At 34.4% G+C, this 23,737-nt stretch overlaps 1 protein-coding gene across 1 annotated transcript in view; it reads right to left on the reverse strand.

Moving 5' to 3' along the window:
* LOC110101630 (nodulin homeobox) overlaps nt 1–23,737 on the reverse strand; it is a 52,990-nt gene that overhangs the window by 15,189 nt on the left and 14,064 nt on the right. Inside the window, exons 4-12 of the mRNA XM_028697613.1 lie at nt 9,408–9,491; nt 9,176–9,304; nt 4,762–4,986; nt 3,341–3,472; nt 3,164–3,259; nt 2,901–3,062; nt 2,508–2,823; nt 2,293–2,418; nt 2,131–2,200 (exon numbers count right to left, since the gene is read on the reverse strand). Coding sequence (XP_028553446.1) covers nt 2,131–2,200; nt 2,293–2,418; nt 2,508–2,823; nt 2,901–3,062; nt 3,164–3,259; nt 3,341–3,472; nt 4,762–4,986; nt 9,176–9,304; nt 9,408–9,491 — 1,340 coding nt within the window. The remainder of the gene's footprint in view (nt 1–2,130; nt 2,201–2,292; nt 2,419–2,507; nt 2,824–2,900; nt 3,063–3,163; nt 3,260–3,340; nt 3,473–4,761; nt 4,987–9,175; nt 9,305–9,407; nt 9,492–23,737) is intronic.

Below are 23,737 nucleotides of genomic sequence, written 5' to 3' on the forward strand. Positions count from 1 at the left end.
CTCTCCCACCCGAGCACCTCTTTGGGAATTGGCTTGCTTTCTCCACCCAAGTCCTTCCTCCCAATTCAGGAATCTGACATTATTTCAGATTTGATAATCCTTACTTCCCCTCTTGGCCTCTCCACCCTAGCCGACCACCTCCCCTCTTCTCTCGGATGCTCCATCAACTCCCGGCAAGAATGCATGGCGGAACCCAAATAGAACTTTGGGTTTGTGCATGACGATCAAAATCAAGTTGACATCCTCCAATCACCATTCTTTGACGTGGGCTTCGATTTCGATGATACATCGACCGTATCCATTACACCTTAGTGGATGTGATCGACGAGCAAAGATCAAAGGGACGTTGGATCATCCTTGCACAACCGCCATCCTCCACCACTCCAGCCACCTATCCAAGAACGACGATCTTAGGCTCCTTCTTCCTCGGAGTGACCTCGATTCTAATGTGGAGACTCTTCTTCCGCTAAAACCTAGACTAGTTGAGCGTTTGGGCTCCAAATGTGAAAGTTCTCATTATTAAATCGTTGATTCTTGTTTATCGTCATAGTTTTACAATTGATCTTGGCATTTTCTTAAATGGTTTGGTTAACCGACTTCGCTCTTCTTTGCCTAAGCAAGTTAAAAACTAAAAATTCTCAGGATCAATCATTGTTATAAGTAATAAATTTATTTTGGGATTATTTTGTTTAATCTGCTCTCTTTAATTTCCTTAAAGTAACTCCTGAACCGGATTGTTTCACATCATAACATCATTAATGTTCTATCAAGCCCAGCAGAGAAATCTTCGATATGAAAAAGTTGATCTCTATCAATTATGCATCCATCAATGTTCTATCAAGCCCAGCAGTTCTCCACCTTCCTTATTCACTTCATGGCATCTTAACGATTCGTGTAATTAGCAATATCACCCAGCAATCCATTGACTACTTAAATTATTCTATAATTATTATTATACCCATTCATCAATTCATAGACTTTTATAATTATTCTTCCCTAATTCTATAAATTTTTATTAAAAGTTCTCCTAGTATTGTATAGATATTACACAAATGTTGGAATGAAATACTCAATCAATTCTCCTAATTCTTATCATGAATCATAAAAAACCAGCACTAGCACAACTTCGGATATCAAAGTGAGCAGAGACTATGATCAAATATTTTTAATCAACAAAATCATTCACACAACAAAAGACTCAATAAGATAATGAGCAAAAATAGACGTAAACATGCAGGTCTTCAGTATGATGTAACTAACTTATAATACTTAAATTCGTGGTATCCAAGCTGCAGTTTTTTGATAGGAAACACTTGTTTCAAGTATTTCTTATCAATCTTCGAAAAACAGCGAGAATTCTTCACAAAAAGTCTGCCAAAATCATGAAAGCAGTAGATAATTTGTATTATTTGATGAAAGGAAAATGGAAATTAGCAAGATACAATCGATACTCTATTCGAGAGGAGGATCGTTCTCCCCAATCTCTAGACGCCGCTAGAGCCCAAAAGAAATCCAAGAGATCTCAAATTTCAGCCAAATTCAAGATACCCAAACCCTAGGAAAACAAACTATTTAATGCATACAAATAAAAAGGAAATCCCTAAACAGTCCCTAAATTCAAATTTCTTTCTTAATTCCCAAAAAAAACTTCCTATTCGGCTCCCGCACGGTGTGCGGCTCGCGCGGCATCCCGTACAGGCGGAAAAACTCCACCCTGTTCGCATCTGGGCCGGTCCCGCGTGCGGTCTAACATTTTTATGATCTATGTAAGATGCATCATGAAACACTAGAAGTAAAATGACACAATAAGTCCATAACTAAAAGGTAAACAAATAATGTGATAAGATAGCAATCTAGTAAACATATCTAGCAAGATGAACCTTTCTATATTTGGCAGATGCAAGGCTATATTTAGGGGCATGGACACAAGGTCTGGCAAGCACATTCCAAAATATTTATAGAGCATATTTCTTTGCCAAACTATTGCTACAATGCTGCAATAGCATGCTGATAAAAATCATACAGCCCTTCTTAATACTAGCACTCAAAATACATTTTTTTTATTTAAGAAAATAGTTATGCATATATGAGACAACTGTTTCTTTACGAAATTGCACCAAATTCAATCACCTCAAGAGTTGCACATCTTCATCATTCAGCATGTTTGGAATCAAAGATGCTGCATAATTTGACAAGGAACCTGCAATTCCATGAATATAATTGAAAATAGCTAAAAAAGATTACATTGTCAGAAGGATGCAAATGTTAAACAATCTCCAGAAATTTAAATACTTAAGTTTTCACAAATTGTAGCAGCTTTATGGGTGTTAACATCCCCCGGATGCATTAAGGATGAGTCACTGGTCTCCATAAGCAAACATTCATGAAACTTCTTGAGAAACAAATTTCGTTCTTCTTCTGGTAAACAGGAAGTCTAATCAAAGAACGGTACTTATAAAAAAGGAAATCTAGCAATTTTTAATGGAATAGAATGTAGATATTTTCACCTTCGCAAAAACTAGGTACAAAGCAGTGAAGATTTGCCACTATCTTGATTAAATAAGATGTTCTCTGCTGTCCATAAGTAACTAAGTGAATACCATTGAAGTTACTATGGTAAGAGAAGTTAATTTCACTTGATAAAGAAGCTGATGATAGAATGCTTTCAGGACTACCACTCTGAAAAATCAATGCCAAACTAGCTGCAATAAATGGATCATACTCCAGATTACCATCTTCTTCAGACAAATGAACATCAACAGTACACCAATTTGATAGAAAGACTTGGTGAGGAACTGCCAAAATTTCATTAAGAACATGAATCTGGAAAGAAAAATACAAGGAAATAAGTCCTATGAATAAGATTGAATGGACATAGAAGACTGATATTAATAACTTACAGCATTTGCCATAAAAAAAGATCGAAAATTGGAATCATCAGAAAAGATATCAGCTAAACGCAGTGAATTAAGTAGTAAGAAGCCCTTTGGATATCTCCTGTCAACAGAATCACCAGCTTGTACGGCTTCTCTCTTGAATCCAACCTTCAGAATATCAAGTATCTGCATACATGATTTAGAAAATGTTAAATATTAAACAATTACTCTAGATAACAGAATATTGAGATAAGGTTAGACAACCATTCCCAATTTACAAAACAAACCTGTATTGTTATTGATTTTGCCAGATGCAAGCTCTTTTGGCTACCAGCAACCTCATCAAGGTACGAGAAATTTTCAGCTTCACAGAGTTGCAGTAACTGCAATAGAAGTAACCAGTTATGAAATACAAGCGATTAAAAACAGCGCCTAAATACTGAATACAAGCATGTTGAACTCACAATGGATAGTATTCGTGATTTCAATCTAGAGATAGCAGCCACAACATCAAGAGACTCCTTAAAACACTCTGGAATAATTAACTTCAGAATGTTACAAGTAAGAGAGAGAATACCTCCATTTTTACACAGCTCCTACAAAACATGGAGAGCAAATCAAATAAAGAGAAAAATTATTAACATAAAGAATATATTAAACCCAGTCAACTTTTAAAGTAATAGAACATATTAAACCCAGTCACCCTCTGAACATATATAAATATATCAAGCGCTAAGTGCAAAGCAATGCATAGGGATTCCTTTTTACGACGTGAAGCTTTTATGAACGAAAGCATTCATGAATTGTATATCATATATACATATATTATGTACATACAATATTTATTTAATAAACCAAACTTATTCCACAGAAGGTAATCATTTTTCTTTAAATATATAGAAAATTTGACTCTTAATAAGATAATAGAGAAAAATGATTCATATAGCCGACCACAAGTAGTGGGATAAAGATTTGATGTTGTTGTATCATTCAATAAAAATAATTTCAAAATTATAAGTTAAAAAATCATTCAAACACATAAACGATAAAAATATTTAAGTGTTGCTAGAATATATAACAACAACAACATCAAGCTTTTATCCCACTATGCGGGGTTGGCTACATGAATCTTTTTTCTCCATTGTGCCTAGGTCTACCCCTACCTTTCTTAAAATATACCATTTTCATGAGATTAAGTGGCCTGCTAAATACAAAAAGGCGAAGGCAATGTAGAGTGATAGAGAGCGCGAAATGAGGAAAATATAAACATATTGAGAATAAAATTATGATCAAGAAACTCCTAGAGCCAACAACAAAAACTATTGAAAAATATATAAGAACTAATAGGAAAGTGAGCATAAATAGAATAAATACAAAGAAACATCGAACTCCAGCAAGGAGAACGGAAAATCAATGAGCAAGACTTAATCAGCATGAGAAATAGTGAGGAAAACAAACAATGATACCTACTTATTGAGGTAGATGTTGAACTAACCCAAGAAATATGAACCAAATTTTTTCTCAAAGCAGGAGCCAAGCACACAACCCTACAATGCGACGTGTCGATGTGACACGATGCACACACTTTGTTGTGAGCTTGCACTTCACAGAACAAGCAATGCTCAAGATCAACATATTCACACCTAAAGTACACTTTAAGTATATATGCTTGGCGAATTCCATTAGCCAATTAACAGATAAAATTCAAAAGATATCAGCAAGGTTCAGAGGGCATCCCGGTCATCAATACTTTAAAAAACAGGCAATGCAAAATTTTCATTGACAATATATCCTTCTACCAAAACTACCTTGCATTCAAGCATCAATATAACCAATGCCATCAGCCACAAAAAAAAAAAGGAGACTGACAACATGAACAGGGCACCTTATTTTTAAGCAGACGATCTCTGAATAGTTTTTGCTGGCACAAGGAAAGAAGATAGTGCAATGATGCCTCACATTGCTGGAAGATGAAATTGGCAGTTTTCTCAGCAATACAAAGACTTGACGAGTTGCATAAGACATTATGATTTAGCATGGACAACTCCATATGCAATAGCCTAAAAGTCGCTTGCACAGAATCAAACGCTACATCCATAAATATATCAACCTGAAAAACAAGAGAGAGGGCATGAGTAATTGCCTGAATATGTGATGTAAGAATGTCAAGCATTATTACAAGTAAATCCATATAAAAGTCAATTGCAAGGTGCAGACAATGCTACTTCAATTTAACAAGTATGTTATCCGAAATGCACTGTAGATCAATTTTTTGTCATTCTGAAGTTAAAGAAATCTAGGTCAACCTAACAGAATGTTGAACCATTGTTTGAATATGCAACAATTAATGAAATTATTGAAAATAATTATGAAAAAAGTACAACGCCTCAATGATTATAACCAAGCTAGTGCAAGAAAAAAAAAACAACATAATTACTTCTATGTAATAAAAATTTCACGTTTCTCCAGCTACTATTTTCGTAATCTGTCAAACAAGGGGATGAATAGGCTTGCAATTTTGTAGAAAATAGTATTGTAAATCCAATTAAGGTTCCTTTCCATCACCCTATAATTTAAGATAAAAGAGCATACATTCTGTTATATATTTAGTGAAACTGTCAAACACAAAATATGCTGATTTAAGTTGGGTTGCTAGAAATAATAATATCAACCACTGATAAATAAAAAATAATAATCTTATGCAAAAAATTGGCAAAGATATTTTATTTTGTTTTTCCCGCAATCAACTTTGTTTCATTATAAGCGTGCAATCATCAACACCTCCAAATAGAAAAAAATATTTGAATTTCTAAACATGCAAGTGTGAAATAACTAAATGGATAATGGCATTAAACCTGGGAACATAAATCAATAATCCGACCACCCACACCATTAGTTTAATCTGAACAGACATTTTAGTTCAACTATGTGAATCATTAGTTTCCATTCATTCTTTTAATGAATGAGATGTTAACTTTTGCATACAAGTTCTTATGCACAACAGCAAGCCATGTGAACTTTGATTTAGCTATTTTTCTTTTGTTTCTTTCACATTAATTCTATTGATCATGATTTTAAAAAAACATTTCACACATATACCTCAAACCCCTCTATATTCCGAGGCATGAAAAAATTGAATTAAGGATTATTCCTCAATTAGTTTGAACTAAAGTAACAAGATCGATTGAGGCATTAGGGTAAGCATGTGAACCGCATGCTTCAATATTTTTATTGTTTTTGAGCGAAATGTAGACTTTGGACTTCATTCGGTTCAAGCATTTGGGTAGAACACAGAACAAGATAGCGTAAATGAGAATTTGTGAATCCATAGCCGTGTAATGTCTCACTAGTTTATTATTGTATCCATAAGCATTGTGAAGATTGTTTTTCAAGAATTAGGTTTTTGGTGAATTTGATCTTCCTAGGTAGTGAAGGAAGCCACAATGTCATATTCCTTCAAACCATGTAAGAGCTTGTTTTAGCATTCATAGTCGAGACGATAGACAACAGTCTCCATAAACAGTTAGCTCAACGACTCTGTCGCTTGAAGACTCAGGCAAACTATGCAGAATCCATCAATCTTATGATCATTTCTCTAACTCTCCATCATATTGGTAGTTGGCAAACTATCTCCCTCTTTTTTTCTAGACATCATATGGAGGCGTTCACGTGCACAATAAAATCAATAAAAATTTGATGAAATGCTACTGATAGAGATTTAAAAATTAAAAATAATCATGCATGCTAAATTGTTGCTATTGTCACCTTCGGTTTCACTAATGAGGTAGCTCATTTCAGCTGTAGTGTTATCTTCTTTTTGGGATATTTTTCATATGATGATAGAATTTTATAAATGAAAATTAGTGACCAGAAAGCATTGTGATATTGAAGAAGCAATTTATATTTTATTTTCAACGTTTTACTGAAAATTAGTTGGTGAAACTAGACACTCTTGAGATACTATGTGACAGTTAGGTCACCTTCTTGAATTCACTAATGTATATTAATTAATTACGCTATATAGGAGTAAGCCGCATCATAAAACATTTGTTGCTTGTCAATTGATATTCAACATAAACCTAAGAAGCACGCATAAAGGCTCATCATTATTAGGTATGCATAATTATTTCCAAATAATGCTGGCCGTTATATGCATAATTACTTCCAATCAACATGCAGACCATGCTAATTCTAAATTGCAAAAGTCCTACGCAAAACCTAGTTATTGCTACTCCATTATTGTTATCTCCCCGTGTTAGGTTTGTCACTTCTGATTTTCGTTGTAAATAGCACAATCACACGAGTATTGTTAATGATTTAAATTAAACATTTTCAGGTCTCCATAATATTCTCTTGATGAGTACCCTAAAAGCACCCCTCTAAACATTAAAATTTGATCCAGTTAGTTATACACTTATCCATATCCTCAAAAGTTTTATAAAAATTCTTAATGCTTGAATACATCAGACCTACGTATCACTTGATCATCTACTAGCCATGTAAATTAGCTTATAAAATAAATATCTTAATCTTTGCTGAAAAAGTTTTAATTTAAGTAGCTTAAATGCAGTAATTATATTTTAAGATTGTTATATTGGGTATGAAAGCTAATTATGAAGAATCATTCAAACATAACGAGATGTATAATCGTGGCACAAAGAGAATTCCAAATATTAACTCCAGCATTTTTTTTTTCAGCTATAACTCCTTAATTTCCTAATTCCCCTCCCTCACTCACAAATAATTCTCACCTTTCTAACCCAAGCTTCAGCCAAGAAATATGCCTACCAGAAATGTAAAACTCATAAAAGGATTTACATCTGCATTGAGCAAAGAGCCTGCATAGGAGGCAAGAAGGAGGAAATAAACGAATATTTTTTTTTTTTTAAGGAAATAAACGAATATATATATATATATATATATATATAGTGGTCATCCATGAGATAAGGAAGTCATTGATTTATCTAGTGGTCATGACTGTTTATGCAAGTCTAATCATTTTTTTAAAAAATGCCATAAACGGAGGTAGTTATGCATGTCCATCTTAAACAAACCTAAAAATGCTATATACTAGGTTGTTTAGGAAAGCCAATAGCAAGATGCTTTCAACTTTTATGGAGAAATGCATCAACAAATAGTCTGGGCTGTTGTGTAGGTCCTACACGTGTAAAATTCTCCAAACACTTACGTAGCAGATGCATAGAAACCTCTAACAAAATTAGTGTAAGACATTGGAGTTATGATGCCATGAGCCAAAAAAATGTTAGTTTCTGACACGTATAAATGTAAATGGATAGTTTAGTGAGTCATGTTGAGTTCAGATTATGATTTATTAGGTTTTTATACGTTCTTAATGGGTCTTTTTAAAGTTTCCTTAAAAAGGAATCAGGATTATCCAAAATCAATGAATGAAGAAACTTTGCTTGCTCCCTCCTCCCCTATGATTGCCTAGAGTTGAGGGCATCGTTATATTGCCCAACTCTTCCTCCTTAATAAATCTTAGGAATTTTAGGTATCCTCAAAATTGACTAGTTATCATGTAATTTATTATTTTTGTGTTTATATGATTTTGAGTTTTGATCATATCAAATGATGCTCTCATTAAACACTTGCTAACACGTGCCTTCATAACATCTTGACTTGCCCAATCATAGAAATCTACCGCTACCTCAAATTCTTTTCCAACCAACAAACAGCTCTAATATGTACATATTAATTTACATATATATATATATATATATTAATATAGTATATATATATATATATATATATATAATATATAATAAATATAATATATAATGTTGTATGTTATTGTTTATATACTATGTATGTATATATATATATATATATATATATATGCAAGATCAGTAAGAAGTGGGTGGGTAATTATAAGAATAAATGTAAATGGGTAGTTTGGCGAGTCATTTGTAAGTCATGTGAGTTTATAGGTTTATTAGGTTCTTTAATATATTCTTATGGATCTTTTAATGTTATAAATACCCCTCCTTAAGGAGAAAATTAGGGTTACCCAAAATCAATAAATGAAGAAGCTTTAGTCACTTGCTCTCCCTCATTAATGACCACCTAGAGTTGAGGGCATCCTCAAAGTGCGCAGCCCTTCCTCAATCAATCTTTGGAGTTTTAGGTATTTTTGAATTGTCTAATTATCATACATCTTGTTGTTTTTATGTGTTTCTATAGGTTTTTTTAGTTTTATTCGAATAAGTTTCATTCTATGACCAAGGAATAAAAACATTCAACTTAGTAACAAAAGAGGCGCAAGTCTGATTTTTTAGTACCTTAGGATGAGCAAGCATAACATTAGCAATATCTTGCCATTGTGATGAGATATAACCTGTTAAGAGATGAAAACTACAAGCAACAAGAGCAGCATGTATAACGGGTAGGGATCTTCCAACATAATTGTCCTACAAAACGAATTCACCATTTCTCAAAACTTTATTATAAATCATACAAATGTGACTCCCGAGGTTTTAAATGGCAAGTATAATTAGGAAAAAGAAACTATACCTGATCAGATTGAGCAAGAACAATCAACATGAAAATCACCAAATCAATCACTTGTTCAGATAGTTTTACATCGTCAAGCAGAATCTGAAAGAAAATAGCATAGAAAAAATGACCACCCCCTTATATATATATATATATATGAAGCTATAGAAAGGGATAAATTTTTAAGAAGAGACTTTGAGCGAATATCATATGGCAAAATTGAAATAAAAAATTAAGTAGATGATTATTCTTAAATTAAATGACATAAAGTAAAACAAATTTCTTATATGCCTATTCTCATATTTCTTTTTGAAATATATCTTACACTTCAAATAGTCTTGAAAAAAACTCATTGTACTATAAAACACTTAAATAAATAAAATTAACAAATAAATCATAAATTAGAAATAAATTTTATTTCTTAAACATTACAAAATTATCTAATTAATACAATATTATTCATTCATAACTATGATTAATGAATGATGCAAGATGACTCAGGATTAAGATACCTAATGCAACTTGTACAATGCGTAGGATGTTTTAAAGAAAAAAAAATTTTTTTGAAGGATTCATAGATCACAAGTTACTGCTTACATCAACAACATACTTTCTTTAAATAAAAATACATGATGGTAGAGTTTAAGCCCTACTAATAATAAAAAGATCATAAATATCCAAAAAATTTATCAAGGATTTGAAAACAAATAAAAGCAGTTAGCAAACAAATTAATTATCACAAAGTGGGAAAGCATAAGGATAATTACAGCTAATATATTCCTAAACAATTAAAAATTATATACTATCCCTAAACATATCAGGTCAAAATAAATTTAAAATCAAATTATTTCATAGCCCGCCAACTAATAAAGCAGAAAAAATAATAATAAATCTTGTCATTGAATTCATGTCTTGATAAATGATCTCCATCACAACTGCACTCCAGGCTTAACAAATTAAATGCAAATGAGTTGTTGCTTATAATTCCTGGAAAAATGCTTGACATTGGTGTAGCTTTGTTGGAGAAACCAAGCATCTAAGATTAGAGCATAAAGGCCTAAGCACATAGAATTGTCATCATCATTAGCACACAAATTAGCATACCATGTCAAATAAAGAATGGATAGCATCATATTTTTGGCCAATATATCCTAACGAGGCTGCATTTTATATTGATGCATACTTTCCACAGCATTAAAGTGTTCTTAAGATGAAGCGTACACTTCTTGAACTGAAACATATGCTTGATGATGCTTTTAAATAATGGAAAGCTTAAGCTTCAATTTTTCTTGAATTATGACACCTAATTCAACTTTATATGCAATTAGGAAATTTGGAAAATAAAATAGCCAAAATGCAAAAAAAAACTTATTGCTTCTTATCTATAGAAGATCCTCTTTTATAGCTTCAAGCCAAAAAACAAAAAACAAAAAATTGTTATTTTCACCTCATTATATCTTTTATCATATCTTGTCTTTCACCCAGAGGCGGAGCCAGAAAAAAATTTTAATGGGGGCACAAATTAGGACTCCTCATTAAATTACTTTCAAAATTTTATTTTTTTTAATGTAATTACTAATCATAAGATTTTTTTTAATTAAAAATTAAAAAATACAATCAAATATATATTTGATCTAAAAAGGAATATATATCACTCTCTCTCTCTCTTATCATTCATTAAGAAATTAAGAATGTTAACCAATTGAGTTCAAATAAATTAATTTTATACTTAGGAATATTTTATTTGAGTTAATTGAATTAAGTCTAAATTTTAAATTATATTTAGATTAACTATATTTAAATTATTAGATAATATTCTACCTATTTCTAAATTAATTTGGCGTGATGATTCACATTAGTTAAAGAAAATAAAAAATTAAAAAAAAAATTAACCCTATTAAATTAATTAAGTTACTAAGATTTTTTAAAACTTTTTATTTGTTAATTAATTTATTGTCTTTCTAATGCACATCTCTTTCTTATTATTTAAAAAAAAATTGGCAGTTGTAAGTCTAATTTCCAAAAAAAAGAGCTCTATAATGAGGGCAGTAATCTTGGTCAAATAGAAAGTAAGAGAGAGAAAGTAAAGAGAGAGAGCCCAAGAGAAATAGAGGGAGAGAGGGGGGAGATAAAGGAGAGAGAGAGACAACAGGAGAGAAATTGGTCCACGTCATCTGGAAAGAAAAGTTGGAGCAAAGGCCGAGCGCCGAGGCAAATGAGGATGGCTTATTAGTTTAGAAATTAGATTTAATCCTTATATATTAATTACTGTATTAATATAATTTAAAATAAGTTGAATTTAATTGTTGGGCCAGTGGGGGCCCGTGCCCCCAGGTACCCCACTGTAGATCCGCCCTTGCTTTCACCTCATACTATTTACACTCTTTTCCCATCACCTTTGACCTTACACACTGTCACCCATTTATTTTTATTTTTCTTTGGATTATTTATCATATTTTCTTCCCCCCTTCATCCAAGTTTAACACCTAATCTATATTAATCTTCACTATTTAATAAGGGACCCCATCCATTATTTCACAATTTCAATTTTAACTTGTCATTATGTATTATTTATTTAAAGCTTAAGTTCATTATAAGCATGCTCTAATGCTTCTTCATGAAATATATAATGCCGCCCCACCAAATTAGAAGGCAAGTGGACCCCCTCCCAAGATGGCAATTCCTCCAATATGGGGATGCGGTTTTTCTCTCCCGTAGGAAATGCTTGATGAGTTGATGGATTGAGCCTGCACAGCAACGAGCATAACTATATGGCATTTCCTGCAGTCCATTTCCCCTAGCCACCTTGCCATTTGAACTCTGCATGGTAACCTGGTAGGCAGTTGATTTTTAGCAATCTTGGCTGATTTTTAGTGATATTATCTATTATATTGAATGGGTTTTTACATCAAAAATTTGTTATGTTATTAGATTTTTTTATTACTATATTAATTTCTTCCTTTTTTTCACCCTTGTGAACCTCTATAGTAGTATAGATTTCGGTCAATCAAAGTATGGAGAATTCTACCTCTCTTGCTCACTATTTCTTTCCTTCTTTCTTCTATGATATCAAAGCTAGGTTATAAACTATGGCCAATAACAACAAGAGGGCCTAATTGGGTCAAAAGCAAAGATAGAGAGAGAATCGGTTCTTCTTCCACCCTAACAAGCCACACCATCATTCCAGGAACCTTTGAAGGTCATCTACCTCTTCAAATAGCATCCCACAATGTGCATAGGAAGAACTTCTTACAGTGATCTCACTAAGTTTAAATGGTGATCTGAGAAAGGGGAAAGATTAAATACATAAATAACACCATATGTCAACCTGATGTGGTTGAAGTGTTGAACATTCCTTTCCAATGTGTGATACCAAAATGACTTGGCTTATCAATTCTATAGAGGAACACATCGGATCCCTATAACAAGGTGTTTTCAAATCTTGAAAATTCAACTCCATTGTGTGAATTATACATAAGATTAAGCTTGTGACATCAAGCAAGGAAACATAAGCTGCTGAATACTTCACCACATTCACAAAAATTTATCAAGAAATGGATATCTTCAAGACAAATGATTGGTGTGACTGCTGATAAATACGTCAACTTATGGAAAAAAATTACATATGATTTTCTTGTCCATCTCCGAAAAAATCCAAATGAAGTTTGTGGAAGAATTCTAGAGACTTGTCCACTTCTCAAAATTGAAGAAGTACTCGCCGAAGGTCAAAAGGAATAAAGTAGATGGAGAATAATGCTTGGAAGTCAAGAACACTCTCCTTCATAAAGAATCTGCACTTACAATCAGAACTTTGGAGCAAAGCCCAAGACACAACTCAAAAGCGTGGAAATGGGACAATCTTTGATGTGATGTCTGAAAAAAAACCAATCATACTAGAGAAAATTTATAGAAACTTCACGGTAACCCTAGAAACCAGGCACTCATCAAACTAAAAATAGAGGGACCGAAGCTAAAAAATAGTTACAATTCTAGTATCATTTCCTTGAACAATGAGCAGATAAATGTTCTATACAGATTAGCTGTGTAAACCCCAAATTTGATCAGATATATGCCACGTTAACTTAATTTACAAATATCCCAAAATCTCAACTTCCATGAAATGTTCTGCTCGTTGAATGGAGCACTTCAATATATAGAATTATATGTTGAATTGCGAATGAATGGAAATTAGGGAATTAAATCTAATTTGCATTTTTTCCTTCAAATATATTCATGTTTAAATATACAAATTACTGTATCAAGGTCAATTTATCTCTCGGCAAAGGCATATACCAGAGCAAGCATTGGATAGCCGTTTGGGCATACTTAGGTAATTGCACTTTTTTGGTGCTTTAATCAATTCCAAAACATGTTTAGTGCTTCAATTAATTTCCCTTGTCAACCGAATCTCATTTTTCTCTTTGCTGGGAGCTTGCTGAAGTGCTGAACCAGGATTAGGTAGCTGAAGGCAGAGCGGGTAGGAAATAGGAGCGGATTCTGGAGCTAGCCGTGGCAGGTAAGTGGATGGGAGTGTTGGTTGGGTGAGATAGGTGGGATGTAGATGCTAGCGGCCATGTGTAGGGTTGGTCAGTGAAATGAGGGAGAGATTAATGAGAAGAGGAAGAGAAAGAAGAGGATAGGGGTTATGTTGACTATTTGAATGGTTGGTTGGGGCATACATGAAGATAGTGGAGTAAGGGTGATAGTAAGGAAGCTATGATGCACCGACACTTCTCTTAACAGGGCGTGCAGTGACCGACACGTATCGAACACGACATGCATCCGACACACTCCTGACATGTGTCGGACAAACCAAAAACGTGTCCGATTTAAAAATATATTAAATACTAATTGGACACGTGTGTCTTAAATATTTCATAAATTTTTTTTAAATATATTTTCTTGTATTTAAAATATTTATTTATATAAAATATAAAAATTAAATTTCTTATCTCATATCCAAAACACCAAATCAGTCGCCCGCCCTCAAAACCTCATTCATCAAATGTCTCATTTCCATCTTTTTGGGGGGTCATAACTTTGATTTTACAACAATACCCGATGTTATCTCAACATTGATGCCTGACATCGTTACAACTTCGACATTTCAAAATCATTTCAAAATCAAAGTTTGTCACTGTCTTGACATTGATGCTCGACGCTATTTCTACACCGCAACTTGATAGCTCATTAACGACCAACGCCCTCTCAACATCGACGACAAATGCCCTCTTCGCATTGACGCTCGATACTTACTACATAGCATCAATGTCCAACTTTCGATAGCATTGTCATCTCCTCTCTCGATATCTGATACATGATATCGACGCCTAAATCTCAACATCTTAATATTAATCATTTTAAGTACAAATTCTAATTAAATGACTTATTATTTCTAAATTATTTTTAATATTATACTTATTCAATTTTTATGTACTATTTTTAAAATATAAAAATTATGATATCGTGTCCAACCCGTAAATGTGTCCTATTTTTTCAATAATTGACATGTCACATGTTGTGTCGTATCTGTGGTGTCGTGTTTGTATCTGTGCATTATAGTAAGGAAGTTGTTTATTTATTTATTTCTACCCCATTTTAGTGTATTTGTACGTTAAACATTAGTTGGTTTGCATGCAGGATATCATAGAGCGGGGGAAATTTTGAGGAAAAACTCAAGTTGTACATGCGAAGGAAAAATTAGAAGGTTTTTAGTTGAGAATAGATTTAATTGTATGATTATAATGGTAAATCATGTGAATTGTTAATTAATAATTTGAGTTGATTTAGGTGCCTTGCATGTAGGCGGATGAGAGGTGTCCGACTAGATGAGTCACCGCACCAAGAAGATAAGATATGGATTTTTTATTACAATATGCAAGTTGATTGAGTATTGTTTGTATGCATGCATTTGAATTAGTAGTGGGTAGCATATGTATTTATATTCTTGCATTTTGGGATTACCCTAATACTATGATCCATGTAACAATTCCATATATAACTTCCATTAATATAGATGATTTCATTATATAATGTTGATGTGTATAATTCAATTTCACATGCTTATATGCTGATACACCCGATACTTATATCAATCGACGTGCATGTGCATGTTATATATGGTCAAGTGTCACATAACCCAGACATGAAAATGCAATGATCAGATAAGCTTGGGAGAATGTCATGTCAAGTCATAGATGAGGCGAGCAATGTGAGCCTGATGGGCATTGTGACCCAATAGAGACAGTGCGACCTTGGTATAATATTAAATCTACAAGCGATAAAGGTAACGCGACCTCAAGAGGTAGTGCGACCTCATGAGACTATGGGATAGAGACCCAGACCTAGACATCTAGACATGACACCTTTTGAGGTTAAAAAAAGATATTATAAAATGAACTGAAATCTAGTTATGATTTCCTATGGTAATATATGATGCACATATTAGAAAACAACAAACAAGGTGGGATTTACAAACAACATATCATTTTTATATTGAATGCAACTCTTATGTGTAGCAATATTTTCAATTATTATATTATGACTTGTTATGCATAATTCATATTTAATGATTATCTATTGTTTTTCTCACATTCACTTGTTGATGCACATGAAAGTCTTATATTTCATATTGATGGGAACATCAGTTGGAAAGTCTACCGTCGAAGTGGTCGTAAATCAACGGCCACGATTTACCCGGTGTACTTTTGATTTTATTATTGTCTACTTATTGTTGTAATCTTTTTATTTCAGCATTTTCCGTTTTTACCCTTGCTTGAGGGATTGAGTCTTGTAGTCCATTAAGGGTATTTGAGTCATTTTTGCTTTAAGTCATTGTATGAGGCTATTTATAGCCTTCATCTTGTCATTTTGAAGTTCATGAATGAATGATTAAGAAAATTTTCCTGCATTTATCTTCTTGCATGAGCTCTTGTGAGAGTTTGAGTGTTTGATGCAGAGAGATCCCTAGGAGAGGGAAGCTTGCGCAGTACCCACCAACCTTGGAGACGGCCGGGTTCGTGGTCTTTCTTTATCTTTGTCTTTCCTCCTTCCACCACCACCACCGGACATCTTCACCCCCAAACCCTTCCCCATCTCCAAGACTCCAAGCCATCGTCGCCTCCCAATCGAACTTCCCCACACCTTCTCCACCATAAGCCGCCGGTCACCTCACCTGACCCTTCCTCCTCCCTCAACCCACGGCCAATACCCCAACCACATATACTTGACTATTGTATTAGAGTTTCATATATTTATGAGCGTCGTAGCTCACCAAATAGTGATTTTGATTGTTGCATGGGGAAGGAGAAGGTCAAACCAGAATGGTGTCATGTTCTGTTTTTATTTTTTGTTTATTTTTGGTCGATGACAGAAAGATATATTTTGAGGTTAATAGTCTGTTAATAATCACTCATTTTGGTTTCCGGTAGTTGCTCAATAAAAGAAAGATTTTAGAAATGAAATTTTGATAGCTTCTGCTAATGAATTGAAGTTTTAAGTTATGATCTCTTTAAAAACTTGTTCTGCATTTAGATCTTAGGTATTATATTGAAATGTGATATAGTAAAGTGATCGATAACCTCCACTTCCGCATCAACTATTTATAGTAAGGTCAATGTGGGGTGTGGCAGCCTACTCTTAAAAAAATGACAAATCTTTTTGGCCCAAAAATATACTTTCTTTAGCCCTTGCATATACTAAGGGAGACCAAGAATCCTAAATTATTGACTCAGGAACTTTAAATCAACAGATACATTGTACTCACGTATTCTCACTTTATGCTTCCTCGCCTAGAAACCTCAAACAGAATTATTGATGAATCTTTATCCTCAATTGTTAGGAAATGGATTGTTAAAATTAATTCTAAGCTTTTCCATGAATTATGTTTAATATGTTCAAAATCTTCCTTGCAACCTCTTATCTATAAGCAAGATAGCAAAAAATTGCAATTATAAAATCATTTTCTTATCAATATTTTATGAATTTTAGAACTAGAAATCAAGGAAGAGGATTGGTACAGCTAACAAAATTAGAGATTGTACTACTTTGATGAGTATTCCAAAAAAAGAAATTATACCTGAGCCATCGATAAGAATTTTCCTAACTCACAAAAAGGGATCAAATTATGTTATGGGATTATAGGTTAGGCCTTCCTAGTTTTTTGTTTCTTAAATCCGTATTTCCATGATTTGATGTGGTTGTTCCACCACCAAGCTCACTTTCTACGCTCACGCACGTCCATTGCGCTAGTTCAAGCTCACTAGCGCAAGTCATCTCTTGTCATCAATTTCATGCATGACTCTGGTAGCATGTGTTGCGTGCTCTCACTCGCCTTTGATTCATAAGCCTTATAATGTCATCATCCCACTCTTCCTAGGCTCGTGCTCCAGTAAGGCTTATGTTTTGATGAAGAAGAAACTTTTAAAATTTTAAAAATACAGTTAAAACATAATACTCCATTGCATAGTTTAAAATTGCGCAATCCAAGGCGTGCCTTTGCACAATTTGCTCCAAAATAGCCTCAAAGCCCAGGCAATTCTCAGGCATCATGAGTCGCACGCCTCAGGTGGGGTGAGGCGCGCCTCACTAACGTTATTGCACAATTTCCTTTGAGGCGTACGCCTCTAATATGGGGGCCCACTTAAAAAACCTCCTAAATTCTTCCTTATACCCACTTACCCGACAAAAGGCCCACTTACTCGACCGAAGACGTCAACCGAATCCGCACAGGAAGCACGCAGACGCCCGATCCAGCTCTCCCGCACGTTTCCACCGCCTCTCCCGCCGGAGCCGCCTCTCGCCGTTGAGTCCTTTATTTCCGGCCGCCACTCTACATCACTTCTTCAAGTGTTCTTAGGTTTTTTTTTTTAAGTTTAGGATTTGATTTTTCAACTTATAAGAAAGCTAGGATCATAGTTCTCGATTTCGCTATGTACATGCTCGGTACCGCTAGGTATCTTTCCATACAAACGACTTACGAACTTCAAAAATAAGCATAACTTCAAAATTACTCTTACAAATAAAATTTGTTTTTGTTGTTAGAGTTTTGGGTCTCACTTGCTCTTCCTCTGGGTGTTAGCGAAACTGGAGTACATATAATCAAGTACAAACAAAGAGAAGAAATAGACTTTCAACACTCAGAATGAACTCCCTTGTGTATATTATGCACAACAAGAGGTTGAGAGATAGGAGGTTGAGGAACAAGGGGTTGAAGGATGATGAGGACCCATTGGTGTGTGATGATGTGGTGTCTGATAATGAGTGATTCATAGATGATGAGACAAATTTGTAATTATCATACCTGCAACTAGAGGATCAAGTGTGGACGTCTTGAAGGGCGAAGTAGATCAAGTAGGCACATCCACTAGTACCACACCACACACATCCACTAGTTCTGCAGCACAACAAGCAACTAAAGGTATTCCACAACTTCTTATGTGCTATTACATTATATATATATATCAAGTGGGCAATTAACATGACAATAATCATTCTTATTGAATAGGGAAGAAAAAAGTGAGTAACATTGAAGATGATGAAGATATGACATTCATAGATACAATTGAAGAAGAATATTCCCTTAAAGACCCATTTAGTGATGAGACATGATTTGATTTAATATATTCTTTCTTATTTGTACTTTGGGAGTTTTGATAGAATTATATTTTATGGTTCTGTACTTTGGGACATGATTTTATTGCATCTATTTTCTTACTTTCCACTAATTTCACTTATCATTTAGATGTTTTTTATTATATGATAGAATATTACTATTATTTACCTGCTAAAACTCTTAAATTCACATTTACGCAATTCTTCGTCCGTGAGGCTTATGCCTCGCCTCATGGACGAAAAATACCTCGAGACTTATTTACGCAATTTTAAACATTGCTCCATTGAAATCCAAATGACTCATTCTAATGGGGATGGAGTAGTTGAACCTAGGGGTGTAAACGAGTCGAGTCGAGTCGAGTTTTGACATTATCGAGCTCAGCTCGTCAGTCAGAATGCGAACTCGAACTCGAGCTCGAGCTCGAGTCGAGCTCAAAACGCGAGCTCGAACTCGAGCTCGTCCCAATGTTAACGAGTTCGAGCTGGCTCGCGAGCCTGGGCGGTCAGGTCAGTCTTCGAGCGCGAGTCTTCCTAGTCCGCGTGGAGCTCAATCCCATCGGAGAAGAACTTGAGCGTTGAAGCAAAATAATATTTTTTATCAGTTGCAGCTTTTCACTTCTCCCAAAAATAATATTTTTATCAACAGTTGTCAACAAAAGAAGGAAAAGCAAACTGGTAAGCTGCAGCTTTTCACTTCTCCCAAGAAAAAGCTGCTGTAATCAATTTTCATTGGTTCTTTTTTTTGAAATACCGCTTCCGGTTTTTCGAATTCCCGCCCATGTTCATTTGGAATTGCTGCTGTTGATTTTTTTTTATTTAAATAATCAATCGAGCTCGGCTCGCGAGCTCACTAGCCGAGCTCTCATTGAGCTCGAACTCGAGCTCGAGCTCGTGGCTCGATAAGCTCGGCTCGCAAGCTCGTTATCGAGTCGGCTCAGCTCACTTACACCCCTAGTTGAACCACATTCTTAAAAGTTACTAAATTAGAATGTCATTATCCAACGAAGTTTATGCCCTAACACATCTTAACAAAATGACATAGTTGGACAAAAAAATAAACATCTCTTAGAGATAAAAAAAATTATGTTCACCATACATACCCCTAATTCTTATTGGATGATGCCAATCCACACAGTTTGATACCTTATAAATTGGATATCTACTAATGTATTTTAGTTTAAAATCCCAATTGATGAAACAAATGTACTTTCAAAAGCTTTCCAAATAATGTGTTACTTCAAATCTTCTACTCAAAGCCTTTATGTGCAATGCATTTCATTATAATCATGAACCTAATAAGCTTGATTCCAAAGCAGCCAAATGTATCTTCATGGGCATGGGGCAAAATAAAAAATGGTATAAATGTTATTCCCGTGAAAAAAGAAAAATGTGATCTTCTTTGAAAATAAATCATTATTATTTTTTACTAAGAAAAATAGATTGTTTAAATTGCAAAGATTATAAAGTTATTCCAAGTGAAAGTTTATGTACCCAGCATTGCTTATTAGTTAGCAAATTATAGAGGAATTAAGTTGATGTGTCAAACTTTAAAACTAAGGGAGAGAGTTATGGAGCATAGGTTACGACGTAATACTAATCTTTCTCGAATCAATTTAGATTCATGCCGGGTAGATCTACTATGGAAGTCAAACATTTATTGAGAGGTTTGATGGAGAAGTTTAGAGAGAAAAAGGAAGATCTTCATATGATATTTATTGATTTAGAGAAAGCATATAATGAAGTTTTAAGAGAAGTGCTATGGAGAGTTCTAAAAAAGAAAGGAATTAATAATGCTTATATTCAAGTCATTGGGGATATATATGCTAGAGTTGTTACTTGTGTTCAAACACAAAGTGGCTTGACCAAGTATTTTCCAATTTCAATTGAATTACATCAAGGATTAGCCTTAAGCTCATATCTTTTTGCTGTAGTCATGGATGTTCTTACTAGAGATATGCAAGAGGATGTTCCCTGGTGTAAGTTTTTTGTTGACGATATTCTTTTTGTTGATAAGATTGAAGAGGGAGTTGAATATAAACTTGAATTATGGAGGTCAACCTTAGAGTCTAAAAGTTTTCGTTTGAGTAAATCTAAAACCGAATACAAGGAGTGTAATTTTAGCAGTAATAGATCTAGTGGGGGGTTCGTGACCTTAAGCTATCAAGTCATTAATAAGAGTACACGTTTTAGATATCTTGGGTCTATTGTTCAGAGTGATGGTCAAATAGATGGGGATATTATTAGTAGAATTCAAGTTGGATGAATGAAGTGGAGGAATGCATCGGGCTTGTTGTGTGATAGAAAAGTACCACTCAAACTTGAGGGAAAATTCTATAAGATGGTGGTTAGACCTGCAATGCTTTATGGCGCAAAATGTTGGCCATTAAAAGAGAGAAGCATAATATTAGGTTAAGTGTTGCAAAGATGAGGATGCTCAGGTGGATAAGTGGCTTTACTCTTAGAGACAGGATACGAAATGAGCATATACGTAAAAAGGTTGGAGTAGCTCCAGTGGCAAATAAGATTATAGAGAGTCACCTTAGATGGTTTGGTCACTTAATCATAATCAACTTAGTGACAATGATAATAATATAGCTACACTTTCTGCACCAATCAGGTCCACAACGAAGCCAGAGATTCACAAAAGTAAGTACTAATGAATCTAGCATGGGGACCTAAGAGAGCAGTAAAATATAGCCTATTTTTATTGATAACGGTTACAGATTTCAAACCAAAGCTAGGTGTGAAGGTCAAAAATATAAAATTGTGGTATATGTGTGAAAGGGAACAATCATACAGGTGATGACTGTGAGTATTATGGGGTCTTACAGAAAGTGTTACGGTTGGAAAATCTTGATGAAGGAAACAACTTATATCTTTTTATTTGTGATTGGTCTGATCTAGTACAAAGTAGAGGAATAAGAGTGCATCCACTTTATAGTAGTACAGAAGTAAAAGAAGGTATGTGGAAAATACAACCCATTTATCAGCGCTAGCCAGGCTACCCAAGTCCTCTTTGCTAACTATCCAGGTAGATTGTGGGTTAAGCAAGATTGGCTTGTAGTTATCAAAACTGAACCTAAGGGGTCATTAAGAATATTGCATCAATACCAGCAACACATCAAGAAGAATGTATGTCAAACTTTAAAGAGCTTGCTAATGATGATGATGATGATCAAATTGCAGCTAATAAGACCAAGTTACAGTTAAAGGAGTTAGAATTAAACATTGAGGAAAATATTGAGGATGTTAATAATGGGGATGTGATCTCGTCAAATGAAAGTGAATCACCTAGTTATTAATAATTACGAGCTAAATGTGAATCACCCAGCAAATTTTTTTTTAAATGTTAGTATACATACAATAGTTCCTTTTTTTGTTATAGCATAGTAGTAGTAAATACGTGTTTTTTTCTTACTTATTTTCTGCATTTTATTACTTATTTCCTGTATTTTCATAAATATACAAATTATAGCTATTTATTTTTTTATTTTTTGTTGATGGCTTCTGTAGGTGATGAGCCCCCAGGCGGTCTTTCACAAATATTTTCAAGCGCAAGAAAAAGCTGGTGGACAATCCGATAGGGGTGGAGGTACTGAGGGGGCCTCCTCTTCACATCATGCCACCCATACCCAGCCTAGCCCCTCTTTGCCTACACCTCCTATAGGGAGTCAATAATTCTACGCTCCAGACCCCCGTTTTTCATCACTAGACCCTACATAGACAGCTCCCTTTTACCCGTACTACCCCCCCCCCCAAACAATCTTCTCAGGGAGTCTCTTTTACTTATTCATATTCATCATACGTTCCTCCATTCTACTACCCCTAGGCCCTCTGCAACTGGAACTTCTACCCCGACTGCAGTTGGATCTTCCACGTAGACTGTCGCAGCACCGACCATAAATGGGCGCATGTTGATTCAGCCTGAGGGTGATACGTACGTAAATGTGTATGTCTTATATTAGGGATATATTTGAGAAATAATATTTTTCAACTATATATTGTCTGCAGGTTTTACCCGTCAAAGCAGCTCAATCACAAGATACAGGATATCATACGGAACATGTTTGATGCTCTGTATATTTCTTAGAAGAAAATCTCGAACAAAGTACGCAACATGTGATTTAGAGAGTTTGAGGTTAGTAAGTTGCAGTATTGTGAACATCTATTCATATTTTATTAAGCTAACTGATTCGGACATCAGCACGAAGATCTGGCGCATCTATCACAGGAGGCGTCGTAAATCGACGTCTCTAATTTAAATTGTTATTTAAAATTTATTTTATGAATTTTAGCTATTATTTTATGTTATTTCATGTTTTACCCCTAGGTTAGTTTATTTGAGTGTTATGGCCTAAGGGGCATTTTTGTAATTTTCTATTTTCTCATGTTATGGCCTATATATAGGGCCTTAAGCTATTGTAATAGCATGGTTAATTGATATGAAAAATTTTGTTTTCCACACTTGTGTTCTTCTTGAGAGAGGATGAGAGTGAGATTTCTATGAGAGGAATCGAGAGTTTCACCGGCCGCAGGATGGGTCCGGGCTCGTGATTTGAAGTCCCTTGGAGAAAGGCAATTGGATCACCCGTCAGTCTTCGGAAGAGTCCAAGGCTCGTGGTTTATATTTTATCTTCTATCTTTTGCTCTTATCTTTTGGTTTGTGTACTCTTTGTTCCGTCTTTGTATCCCTCGTCGTATTGCCCCTCGTAGTCATCTTCTTCCTCCTCCTCCAT

The sequence above is a fragment of the Dendrobium catenatum genome, unplaced genomic scaffold, assembly GCF_001605985.2.
Source record: "Dendrobium catenatum unplaced genomic scaffold, ASM160598v2 fragScaff_scaffold_976, whole genome shotgun sequence".
Lineage (NCBI taxonomy): Eukaryota > Viridiplantae > Streptophyta > Magnoliopsida > Asparagales > Orchidaceae > Dendrobium > Dendrobium catenatum.